Below are 12,741 nucleotides of genomic sequence, written 5' to 3' on the forward strand. Positions count from 1 at the left end.
AGCAGCGGCTACGGCGTAGCGTAAAGACTACGGCGTAGCGTATTGTTGGTAAGGTGTGAACGAAACACCTTGTCAGTGGCTGATGATTCGTTTGGTTTTAACGCGGCCCAAAAGAAGGTACTATTTACAATATTTTGAGTGGTGAAGATTTTATCGAAAACGATACAGGTGGTTAGGTCTTAGGTTTTTACAAATTACTAAGTGACCAAGTAGTATGAATACATTTTAACAATATTTGTATTAATTGTCGTAGCGTACAAAATTGAAATGTTTTTCTGAATAGTCTGACTAAGAATTGTTAAAATTTGTTTCGTTTTCATAAATATTCACCATATTAAGAAAGCTATTTATTTAGGTTTTATTATTTCCTATAATTATTATTTACAAGGTCTTCAGATGAATGAATTATTATTTTATAGCAAAAATGGCAAAAAGTATGAATACCATAAATAATTAATGTTGCAAGTAACAAAATAGGTTTGTCATTAATCATCTATCCATCCATTGAATATTTAATGTAATATGCTCTTGTACAGTGTTCTGAATAACATCTTTAAAACATAAATATTTCAATTGAATAAATACCTAGAAAGTTCATGATTCATGTAAATACTAAAAGATAAATTCAAAATTAATATTAAGTATAAGTAAACTGTTAAGTGTTGCCATAAAACTGAAGTGAGTCAGTAAAAAACGCGTTCCAACTTCGAAACTTCTTAAAGTAAACCTTTTAAGTATAAATGCACGCTTCAGAAGTAACTTGAGGCATATTTTGCTTTAAACATTCCATTTTTGAACGAAGTGAACTGCCATTAACATTTATAAGGATAGTAAAATATTAAATCCATTTTTAAATCTAGACGTGTCGACCGACCAGTGCTTTTGAAAAAAAAACTTATTGTTGAATGTCACTCACAGTTCGTTTTTTTTGCAGTAACAAAAAGAAAATTAATAGATTTCGTCGTAAAGATGCTTATTACAATAATTCGTTTCTTTATACGTCAGTTTGACTTATTTCTAGTTTAAAAATCTTATTTAAATCTTCGTACTGTGCATTTCATGCAATTCCGTTGGACACTAGATCTGGTCATCTGGTGACGAACCTTCTGATACAGAAATTGTTCCAAAGAGGTTTGATTCTTTTCATCAAATTGTATAAACTGATTTCTTGAAACATGAGTAGAATGTAGCACATGACTGTGGTGAAGAATGTCTTACATTGATTTGTGCGAATTGAGATTAGGATGAGGGGTGGAAGTGGTGCTATTCTGTTGCTGTTGCTCTGCATGGCCGCTGGACGTTCCCCACTCACAACGTGAACCACCACCGAAGCCGAATCTATTACAAAAAAGTATAACTTAAAATCATTTTGGCAAAGGAAATAAAAATGCAACCGAATGTCCCAAACGGAAATTAAATCATACGTCAGAGATTATTTATCTAAAAAAGGCATTTGTACAACCCCTCACTTCCTATTCCAGTGCTACCCCGAGTAATACGAAATCATTTTTACTTTCGCTTTAAAAGAAAATTTCGTAAAATGTATTAATGGCGTGTAAGGAATACAAATGGACGATAAGAACGCTGAGTTACACAGTATAATACAGTGAATTTGAACACGTTGATTCAGTACTTGGGGGGGAAGGCGCGGAAAAAGACAAATGGTTCCAACACAGCCAAAGACAGAGATATACTGAAGTGTGTTTAGTGAAAAATGTAGGTACGCCATAAAAGGCTGGATGGACGGCCATTGCGGCATGTATATTTTTTATGCAGCCCCTATGTCCCGCGAGGTCGAAACAATAAAAGAACAGTGAAAAGTAGTTGAGCTGTAAGCCAGTGTACGAATAACAGCGGGGAACAAAGCCAGGCGATTAGCTATATTACTTAGAGTATTCGTTGAGACTTTTTTGCACGGTCCAATTAAAATGTCCCATTATTTAAGCTTTATTAAGTTTTTGTAAACTACGGGGAAATTTAAATTATGCGGAGAATGGTGTGGTTATTTGTATTTTTGTAGAGAAATGTGGGATAATGAGAGGTGTAGGTTTTTAGAGGTGATGTAATTTTGGGGTATTTACCTGAACTGCTCGGCGCGCATGTGTAGTTACCGGAGTCTCTAGGCGAAGCTCTGGCGATGAGCAGGCGACTGGTGCGGGTGCGTTGTTCTGTCTCCACACTGATGCCGCCTCGTTGAGCATAGTTCACCACGTTGGATCCGCGGTACCAGTAGATAAAACTGCACAGATATCAAAAAATGTTCAATATTTCTTAGCTAAAATGTAAAAAGAGTTCCATCAATTGACATGTCCGTTACTGTGAGGACTTCTTTTTTTCGCTAAAGACTTTATTTCCGGCAAAATTCATATAACTGTTGTCTCAGGCAAATACAAATGCTTGTTAACAAATAATTGACACCACATTGCAAATATAACCATGTTTTTCTTAAACTAGATCCCATCAATTACATGTAACGAAAAATGTATAGTCTATTTTCTTACAAAGATATAGAATATCTATACTGACAGCGAAGTTCAGTTGCCGCTATCAAGACGATAATACTTGCCGTCTGTAGAATATTTTAGAAATAAAGTATAAAGATTATGCAGTTTCACCGCAGTTCGCTTGAGAAAATGTTAGCTTCATATTTGAAGTATATCTAAGGCTACTAACCTCGGTGGATCCGGCGCATGTCTGGCGATGCAGGTAAGATTGATGTCGGACCCCGCTCTCACGAACAACTCCGGCCCCGAGAGGATCTCTGCTTTTGATACTACAACAAACATATTATCTATGTTTAGTTATGTTAGTACACAAGGGAAACAAGATTGTTAGGAAGTTTTGTAGCGCAACTCATCTAGTGCTCTTGAAGTCATCTTGTATTGTCTGCTTCCGTCGTGTACCTTTGTATTATAACCGAAGTTATCCAAACTATTCCAACTACAACATTGTAACGACTTCTACCAACTTAAGTTTGTGCAGTTGGTACCTATAGAAGTTGTGTTATTTTGACATTTACACTAAAAAGAAAATAGATTGACTTTTCATACATCTTTGCTGTGTGTTCAGATGGGTTGTTTTGTATCTATATATATAAAAATGAAATGCTGTTCGTTAGTCTCACTAAAACTCGAAAACGGCTGAACCGATTTGGCTTTTTTTAGTCTTGAAGTATTCGTAGAAGTCCAGGGAAGGCTTAAACGGTGAGAAAATTCGAAAAAGTTGCGGAAATGGCGAAAAAATAACAAATTTAATTTACTAAGGTAAAGGCACCATATTTCGATATTGTAAAAAAACGGTCTTATTTAATTAATAATTTAGCTGTTTTTTTTTTAATAATTTATGTACACACACAAATAGTCTTACAATTAATGATGGCTATAGTATGTGTAGGTTTTCTAATAATCGCTCAGTTTAAGGCTAGCAGCTACTTGAATGCATGTTTCATACTAAATTTGCTAAATAGTGTTTAAGATGATAGTTTTATATTGTGTGATTTTTTGTTTAGTTCAAAATATTATGAGGTTTATATTTTTTATCGAAAACACTTAACTCTTGAGTATTTCTTCACGAATTGAGGAGAAAATTAAGTTTTTAAATACCGAGCCTTTTTAAATACTAAGATTGATTTAAAATCCAAAGACAATAAAAAGATTTACCTTTCTCCTTTCCTAAATATTTTTTACACTCAGAATTAGGAACAAAATGCTTTGTAATTAGAATTTTTAAATCGGAATAAGGTGCCTCAGACTTCTTTACATTTTACACTATTTAAATTTTTTTTATCTTTTATACAGTCAATCTGTGAGTATATTTCAAAATTAAGATAAATAACACTTCTAATAAAAATTGCCAATTCTACAGAAAGGTTAATGTTTATAATGAAAACACCGCGGAATTAGGTGCCTTTACCTTACTTTCCTGTCAAACATTTGACATATTTTGATGTCTGTCATAGTTTGAAAAGTAAATTAAAAGAAGTCTTTATTGTTTTATATATTGTCATAAAACCTACGTAGTAGCCAGTGGACCAGTCACTTACATTTTACTTGATCAGGTAACTTCGCAATAAAACTATAACCATGACTAAAAAAAGGTAAATCTTTCCCATTGTTTCAAAAGAGCTAAAATATGGAGGATCATAAGGTCCTAAGAATCTATTGAAGAGCGTCAGGAGAGAGTTGATGCTTTTTGAGAACATCAGGCTGCAACTCGCTCCGTAGCGTTAATTGCGTTTGATTTCTCAGCGTATCTAGAGACAAGTGCAGAACATGATGCGCGACAGTCCGCTGATCGTGAACGTCACGCATTGTATCGCGAGTTGGAGACGTTAATTTACTGATGGAAAATTATACTTGAGTTCTCAGCGAATTTGCATATCTACTAATAAGTCTTTTGAAACAAAGTGATGAACGTGATGGTCAACAGTTTGACCGAGATAAACATAAATTGTACCGAACACTCACACAACAAAATATTCATAATCAATTAGAAAGAATAACTGGAGAACGGCATTAAGAGACAGGAAAAGAGCGCAACGAACATTTGAATTCTGATCGCCTTCGACATTCTTTGAACAATGTCGAAATCATCTGACATAACGTATCGGATGTGTCTCAAAATGTTGCCGCAAGGCATGGCGGCCTTTCTTAGGTTGATAAGAAAGGGAGTGCATTTTCCTATACTCCTATGATTGACTGCGCTACAGATTCCGACATCAGATACCGAACCACGGTATATATTATGAAGGTGTTAAATGGCAAAAAGAAACAAACGGTATGTTCTTCTCAGTTGGGAAAGTACGTATTGAAATATTAAAAAATTCTTCAGAAATATTAAGACTGCTAAACGGTGACCATTCACATTCCATCTTTTGGTGCAACAGATTTAAGAAGGCCGATTAATGCTGAAATTGAATGTGCAAGCCCAAGTTTACCACCTTATTGGTCATGATTGCCTAAAAATAAACCAAAGGTTTTACAAATATATTTCGTATCGAATTATCATGACCAGAAACAACACGAGAAAATGACCCACCGGCTCATATTTCTGACCGGCAGAAGCATGCGATCGGTGTGTAAAGGATTGAAACTCTATTATCATCTTGAGAACTTGCTGCCACGTCCCCACGCTATTAGACGACTTTTTTTGGGTATATATAGTGTATATGAAAAACCCTGTCCAATCTTTGAAGGAAAAGTGACTTGCCAGAGGCGCAAAACAAAATAACATGACTTTCTATTAGTAAAAGAATTTCGAAATCGGTTCAGCATAATATGTTGAGATTATCCCCCCAATGTCACAGACTCACAAATTTCACCTCTTTATGATATTATTTAAAAAACATACCTTTAGTTTATTTTTTCCTATATGCACATAACCTACACATACCTACTTATATTATAAAGCTGAAGAGTTTGTCAGGCTTGAACGCCCTAATCTCAGAAACTACTGAGCGGTATGGAAAAATATTTCGGTGTAAGTCCAATAACTCAGGAAGGCAATAGGATATATAATTATCTACTATCAATCTATGATTAATAGGAGCAGATCCGTAATTAAATATGTTACAGCTAAGGGCAGAAACGCAAAAAAACTAATCCGATTAAAAAAAATACCTAAGTTATATTTTCTAACCACGCGGACGAAGTCGCGGGTAACAGCTAGTGTACAATAAATTAGTGACTTGAATTTTTTAGCATTTCCACAGAATATTTGCGACTGACTGAGTTAAACATAGTAGAGATTGAGACAACTCAGGACCACTCCGTGCTGGCTCTTACATCCCGCCCATTTCTACGTCATAATATATCATTACTGTTGATACACCGTACGGCTGGCTGCTTTCCTATATAAGGATACAATTGAAAATGTGATAACCTAGTGATAACGCCGCAGTACTGACCAAGTTCGAATTTTGTGTGCGTTTTAGAAATAAATATCACAACTTTATTTTATCAGCTATCATAGTTTTTGGCTATATTTCTTAAGAAAGCATAACGTTATAAATTCGGTGTTAAGGGAAAATTTTCTTCTTAGAATCAAACTTACCAACAACAGTGAGTCTAAAGGACAAGCTGATCTTTGGTTCTGTGGAAACTTGGCACTCGTACGCGCCAGAGTCACGAGGCTGCGCAGGCGCAACCCTCAAGGTCCACTCGTCCGAGTTGTCTGTGTGGAGAGCGGCGAAGCGCGCGTCGCTGCTGTACGTGTGGACACCCACTGTTAGGATGTGGAGGTCACGTTTGCGGATCCATGAGACCTTGGGACAAAGAGAACAATAGGTATTAAGTATACTTAATTTACATTACACAATGAAGAGTCATGATAAGTATTGAAGAGGATATAAATATGTATTGTAATGCCACTAAAGAATAAAACCTTATTTGATAACTGTACCTGACTACAGATAAAATGTAATAAGAGCTATTTCCTCCAAATAATCTTAAAATATCTGACCCAAAAAGCATGAATGGGCTACTAAAACCTTTTTACTAAATTTTTTAAATTATTTGAAATATTACCTATGTTTTTATATATTTAGATTTTTTATATATTTTAGATTTTGAAACTCTGGATTCGTGTTCCGCCTAGATATTGCCAAAAGCCATGCCTGTCCAGTGCCTCTATGTATGTTAGACGAAAAGTCACATACGCTGCCCCGGATTGGCCTAGCGACTAAGTGATTGAACTTGTGCACATGTTTTTCCGAAACGGATGCGCTTGGAATTTCCAGCGGAGAAAATCTGTTTTGGAAAAATATATTTAGAAAGTAAATACCTGCGACGTGGAATGGTAATAGAATACTGCGTCGTTTAGTAAAAATGATCATTTTCCAAGAAGCGATAATAATATCAAAAAATACTTTACATACAAGCATTTTTTTTGGAAATTTGTCGATAGTTGTACTTCTTTGATGAAAACTTCTTGTTTTAATAAGAAGAGAGTAGGTGGTAGGAAGGAGAGGAAGTGATGGAGAGCTAAAACACACTTATCGCACGTCCTAAAGTATATATTATACCTTAATTCAAAATTTGAAACTGATATTTTTTTCCTAATTATTTTGTTCCCTTCTTCTCAAAATTGAATGTTGACTGTATCTAATTAAAACCGATCAGCATGTGAAGGGTGTTTTAATCACTTTTCCAGTAATTTACTAAAACACGTTCCAATTTGAAACACTCGTCGGGTGTAATTAAAGGATAAACAGTTTTGTCGTTGCTAGGCAAACAAACATGGCGTCATGTCATTAGTAATTAATTGATAGGAAACCGTTTTATTACAAGCGTTTTCACACGTTTTAAATGTTATGTGATTAAGGAAAATAATCAGTTGTTGTTTAACTATACATAAGACATTTGGGAGAACATAATTTTACTATTCAATAAGTTTTGTTTATTATTATTGGCGTTTGTATCTTCACTCCTAACTCACTAGCATTAATTTATTGAAATTATAAAACTTACTTCAAATTGCATTCATTCCGTCTCAAAATTCGAGGCAAATTAAATTTACATTATATATTCATTATCTGTTCTGTGTCAAAAAATAAAAATAACGTAAAGTCACAAATAATAATTTATCAAAAATGCTCTATGTTTTCTGCCAAGGACATCCTTGTAAAACAAATGTATATTTTTACTTGTACATCTCTATAAATCTGACACCAAGCCACAGAATGTTTCCGCCACATTCCTCTAGTCGCCAGTCACATTTATCCTTTCGCTACAATCCTTTTCACATCGGACTCCATTCGATTTTCACACAATAGTGCAAGCCGCACCGAAGTCTATCCATGGCTGTACTTCTATTGTGTCTTCAAGAACCTATCGCATGACACTACAGAACATTATATGCCCTTATTTCTTATTGGGAATGAATTCATCATTATGGGTAACTTTAAAGGCATTATTTTACGAAGTCAACTTAGCTTGGTTGTGTTTTAAATACCTCTTCAAGATATCTCGAAAACTGGTTTCAAAATCCGATAAAAATACAGGAAGTAATTTTAATGCGAGCTATTTTAATCATAGTATTTTAGCGAGCTGTTTCAGTTGCTTTATGTAATGATACCAGCTATTGTCCACTATTTAGCCCGCATGGAAGCCAGTTATACCTGCAAAAAGTAACCTATAAATGTTAATCCAGAGTATCAATTACCTCCATATCAAGCGATATCAAAAGTGGTCTAGTCATTTGTGCATAAAACTTAGATACACTCACACGCGTACACATACATATACCCGATCACAAACTTTCCCCATAACATATTAGTGTGATGTCTAACAACAAACAAACAGTTTAAATGATTTTGTAGTCAACAGAGCCACGTGTAAGTTGAAAACAAATTAACTTCACGACATCGATAGTAATTATCGGTTAGTTAGTGAACTAATATAGGTAATAGTTGTTGTTCAACCGAATTGAAAGCTGACGATGTGAAGTATGTAATATGTTTTAGGTAATCTGTACACGTGGCATGTTTAACGAAGGCAGATATTTCGATCAATCTTTGAATAAACTTTTTCGTTATTGAAGTAAAATATAGAAATTATAATTTATATAGAATTTAAATATTATTTTACTTCAAGCCATAGTTACATGTGGTAATGACATACATACAAATATGCGTACTTAATATTTGATGATGTGCTGGAGAAATAAAATAAAGCTATAAAAACAGGAATAAACATTAAAACTAAAATAAAGTAAATAAGTATTTTTATAAATATTCATTCCGACTCTGTAAATAGACACGTTCCACGAATAATCAGTCTATGTAATAAACACTCAAATCATTAAATAAATACGCATACATTCAGGTGGTAAAATGTTATTTAAAACCAAACAAAAATATTTCAAATATGAACATTAAAATGCGATTATATTTAAAGAAAAAGAGGGTTCAGAAAGGGTCAGGGTTTTTTTATAATTGACATTTTGTCACACCTTTACAAAGTACATAAATTCGTCGTCCAATCTACCTATCATCTATATTCTAACCTTTAGATTTCAACGTACACAATGAACTGATTATTTCGCAAAGTGGTTTTCGAAACGTAGTTTTGTCCCCAAATCAGTGTTCAGTGTTCTCTGCGGTAATTACGCCTCAGAACATGTTGTTCGTTCTACGTTGCCTTGCATGAGTGCAGAGGCGGTCGTTTTAAACAATTTTGGTCAGCCTGAACCTTCAATTAAATGCAACGCTAGTCTAGTGCACACGAGGGACAAGTTTGAACACTGTGTAATTTCCTCCCCCCTCCCTCCCCTAAATTTGCACTGCTGCCAAGAATACAAAACAGTGCCAAGGAAAATACAGGCAAGCTCCACGAAAATCTTAATCAGCTAAAATAAATGTCGGATGAGCAAAACGTTTTCCAAAATATAAATACAAAGTTGAGTCCGTTTTGTTCGATGGCAAGAACTTTTCTTTTGAATAACTTCATTGAAATGTTTATTAAGATAATTTTATTTAATTAAACTTTCTTGATGCTTCGCTTTATAATTGAAATTATTGTCATCGTTTCGCCAAAACATCTTTCAGGACTTATTGTTTTCATGTTTTGTTGTAAATGGAGTGATGAATATTTGTTTCTAATCAACCTTATGGTAATGAAATTATGTCGAAGGTTCTTTTTCCAAAATATTATACCTACTAGTAAGCGGTAGGTGGACAAAAGTGCTAACCTTTTTAAAGTACATTTTGGTAGGGACTAAGAAATAATAAGACGATAATGAATTCAATCTCTAATAATCTCTATGAGTAATAAAGCTTAGACAATTTTCGTCCATCTGACGTCGACGTACAGACTCAACAGATATTGTCAGATCAAAATTTAATTAATACTCAAAACCGCCAATCCACGCTTCGGATACGTCTTTGTTCAAAACAATTTTGAAATACGAAATACTTCTCATTATGACGATTAGTAAAAGCTTTTGAATTGTTAAATGTGGCAAATAGAGAAGCTCCTTTAAGCGAAGATATTCATTTATTTTCAGCTGCTCTGTGTTGGTGACAGGGTTGAAATTTCACTGATAAATAATTCTATTTCAAAATTTCATATTTCAATAATGCAATATTGTGAACAATGTTAGTTATTCAGATGTCGTATTAGGAAGAATATTACTACAGAATTTTGGCATCAAACCTCCATAGTCAAACATAAGCTTTTAATCAGTTTTTAACAGCGCGGCTGATCCGAATTTAACAGATCACCGGTAGCTTCCGAAAAAAGTTGAGTCCCAAGGTAATCCGCCTCATTGCTTCTAAATATTCAGCGGATGTTTTCTGCTTTAATACTGTATTATCCACTCACCGTATTTTGTTTATTTTATGCTTCAGTTGTTTTTACTCATGACAAAATTCCCTGTATAACACGACAAATTTATTAATGTTGTCTTTATTGTATTATACCAGATTTATACAGCATTACTCACATCAAAAGAGTTTTTAAGTGAGGAAGAATAGGTAATAAAAGTAAAATTTCAGATAAAGTAATTTTAAACAGATTCCCGTTCTTTATCACGTCCAAAATCCAATATTATTGGGTAATTCGTCTTTATCCTCTGCCAAGGGATATATATCAGGCCTTTTTTAACGGGCTATATACATAAATTGTGTTTTATCCCGCATTCCGAGCGGGAACACTCACGTAGCCACTCGCTTTTATAGTTCACATTGAGGGACGTGACAGGCCCATCGGCCTACAGACACTTTTTATACACCTCCGTCGCTAGGATTGCTAGATTTTTCTCTCTGACGTGATTTAGGGGAGATGGTATTACTAGTGTACTGTTTTAGAATATTTTTATACTGTTTTGTTTTACTGAGGAAAACGGTTGTGATTTAACTAAGTGTACCTAAATGCTTTTTTTATTGTCAAGTATGTCTCCATTAACATTCTAAATCCTATTCTTCCTTTTTAGTAAATCCTTCTTTATTATGGACAAATCCAAACATTCGTTCAAAATTTAAACATACATATTTGAAGTATGAGGTGATATTTCTTCTAAAACGTACGCGATACAAGAACCCATATAAATTCCGAACATAAGTAGCAACACCTGAATCACGGGAAGCTAACAAATGGTAACATATCATTGATTTCCCCGTTGTATCTAATCAGGTGAGGATTCCTGAAAGAATCCGCTGATGTACGCCGCTTTAGGTAATCTGTCTCTCGGGAAATTTACTAGAAGAGCTCTCTCGAATGTTAGTTATTTTGTGTGATGTTACACTTTAAAATTTATTTGTTTTGAAGTATTTGTTTATTAGATTTATTTAAGAACCAGATAATGTTACAACGGTTTAGACAGCATATGTTCCTTTTTGTACATTATTGTCGAGTATAAAAAATGAATCAATGAAAGAAAATAATTATTTTTGTTTCCACATTATTGGAATATCATTCCGCTTAGACAATTCTCGTGACTTTAACCTTTCAGTTCATAACATTTTAGTGATTTGATGGCGTTAGTGTTTGAGAAGTGTAATTTGTCTATAAGCTCTCTAGCAGTGAAGTTGAGGGAGGACTGCCCTTTATTTAATTTTAATCGAATGAAATGAAAAATATTTTGACGGAGAGGGGCAAACCCACCGTTATCCGAAGCCAATACTTTGTAAATAATTGAGACCTCGACTCCCCGACCTTTCAAAACAGGTAAAAATTAAACCGTAGGTGCCTGTCGACATACAGAATATTAAATACGATCCCAAGCTCCCTAATCTGTTTATAAACCCAAAAATCCAATGAATAACGTAACCATTCTCAATAACTGACTTTCCATTGTGACACTCATAAATGGTGTGGCTCGTTATTAACCGGAGCTAAATCGTTATACAGTATTTTATTTTTGAAATAAAACAAAATCGTTGTGGCTGGCTTTGTTCCAAAATGTGTGGCTTCGCGGGGCCCGACCCAATTCTCTTTGCTTTATTCGACGGCGAACCTCACGCGACATTTCCTATTGCACTTACTGGGGCTTGTACGGAAAATCAAATCCCACATACGAACTGTTAAGCCGCATTGCCAATATACGCCTGAGCGTGGCCGCTCGATAAAGATGTCTAATAGAATTCCTTTGCTGTTTTATTACTTGCATGTCTCGTTGAATTTTCACGTTGTATAAGACTGTTTATTTTTTTGTTCTGTAACGACAGCTTTTCTATATTGAAATAGTGAAAAGGTACATCAATTAAACGGTATTATACAAATATTTTTCAATTTGGAACTTAAAATATATATTGATGATGGATATTATGATATAAGCGATGATTTATTTTGTCAGTTTACTTATTGTGATGTCATTAAAATCTTGAGAGTTCATATAAAACTCATTCACAAGTAATATAAGATAATGTACCCTACCTTTCCAAACTTCTTTCACTATTAAGAAACAGAAAGATAAGTGCCACTTAGATGTTTATCATCAAATAATATGTCCTCTAGTTAAACGTTTCCGAGCAATGAAGTCATAATAGAAAAGTATTTAAGGCCTGTCGCACCCCTAATTTCCGTCATTAGGGTTGTCAAAAGGATTAAGTGCGATCTTTTTGTTTTTACTGACCAAAAAACGGTCATTTTTTCAGAGTTTTATTTACCTAAAGTATCTACATAAACGTTGAAAGGCTACAAAGCTGATAAAAATGTAACACAACATTTCATGACCTATTTTCGTCCCATCGGAGGCAAAAATTTGTTTATAAAATTTGTGTAGGAACACCCTTGAGACAAAGCT

General features: G+C 34.3%; 1 protein-coding gene across 1 annotated transcript in view; it reads right to left on the reverse strand.

Annotated features, from left to right (window-relative positions):
* Positions 1 to 413: 413 nt before the first annotated feature.
* Positions 414 to 12,741, reverse strand: part of LOC113503300 (limbic system-associated membrane protein-like) — a 92,625-nt gene continuing 80,297 nt past the window's right edge. The window contains exons 4-7 of the mRNA XM_026885154.1: positions 6,052 to 6,262; positions 2,674 to 2,773; positions 2,082 to 2,239; positions 414 to 1,338 (exon numbers count right to left, since the gene is read on the reverse strand). Of these exons, the coding sequence (XP_026740955.1) occupies positions 1,088 to 1,338; positions 2,082 to 2,239; positions 2,674 to 2,773; positions 6,052 to 6,262 (720 nt within the window). The 3' untranslated portion in view covers positions 414 to 1,087. The remainder of the gene's footprint in view (positions 1,339 to 2,081; positions 2,240 to 2,673; positions 2,774 to 6,051; positions 6,263 to 12,741) is intronic.

The sequence above is a fragment of the Trichoplusia ni genome, chromosome 19 (genome assembly GCF_003590095.1).
Source record: "Trichoplusia ni isolate ovarian cell line Hi5 chromosome 19, tn1, whole genome shotgun sequence".
NCBI classification, from domain to species: Eukaryota; Metazoa; Arthropoda; class Insecta; order Lepidoptera; family Noctuidae; genus Trichoplusia; species Trichoplusia ni.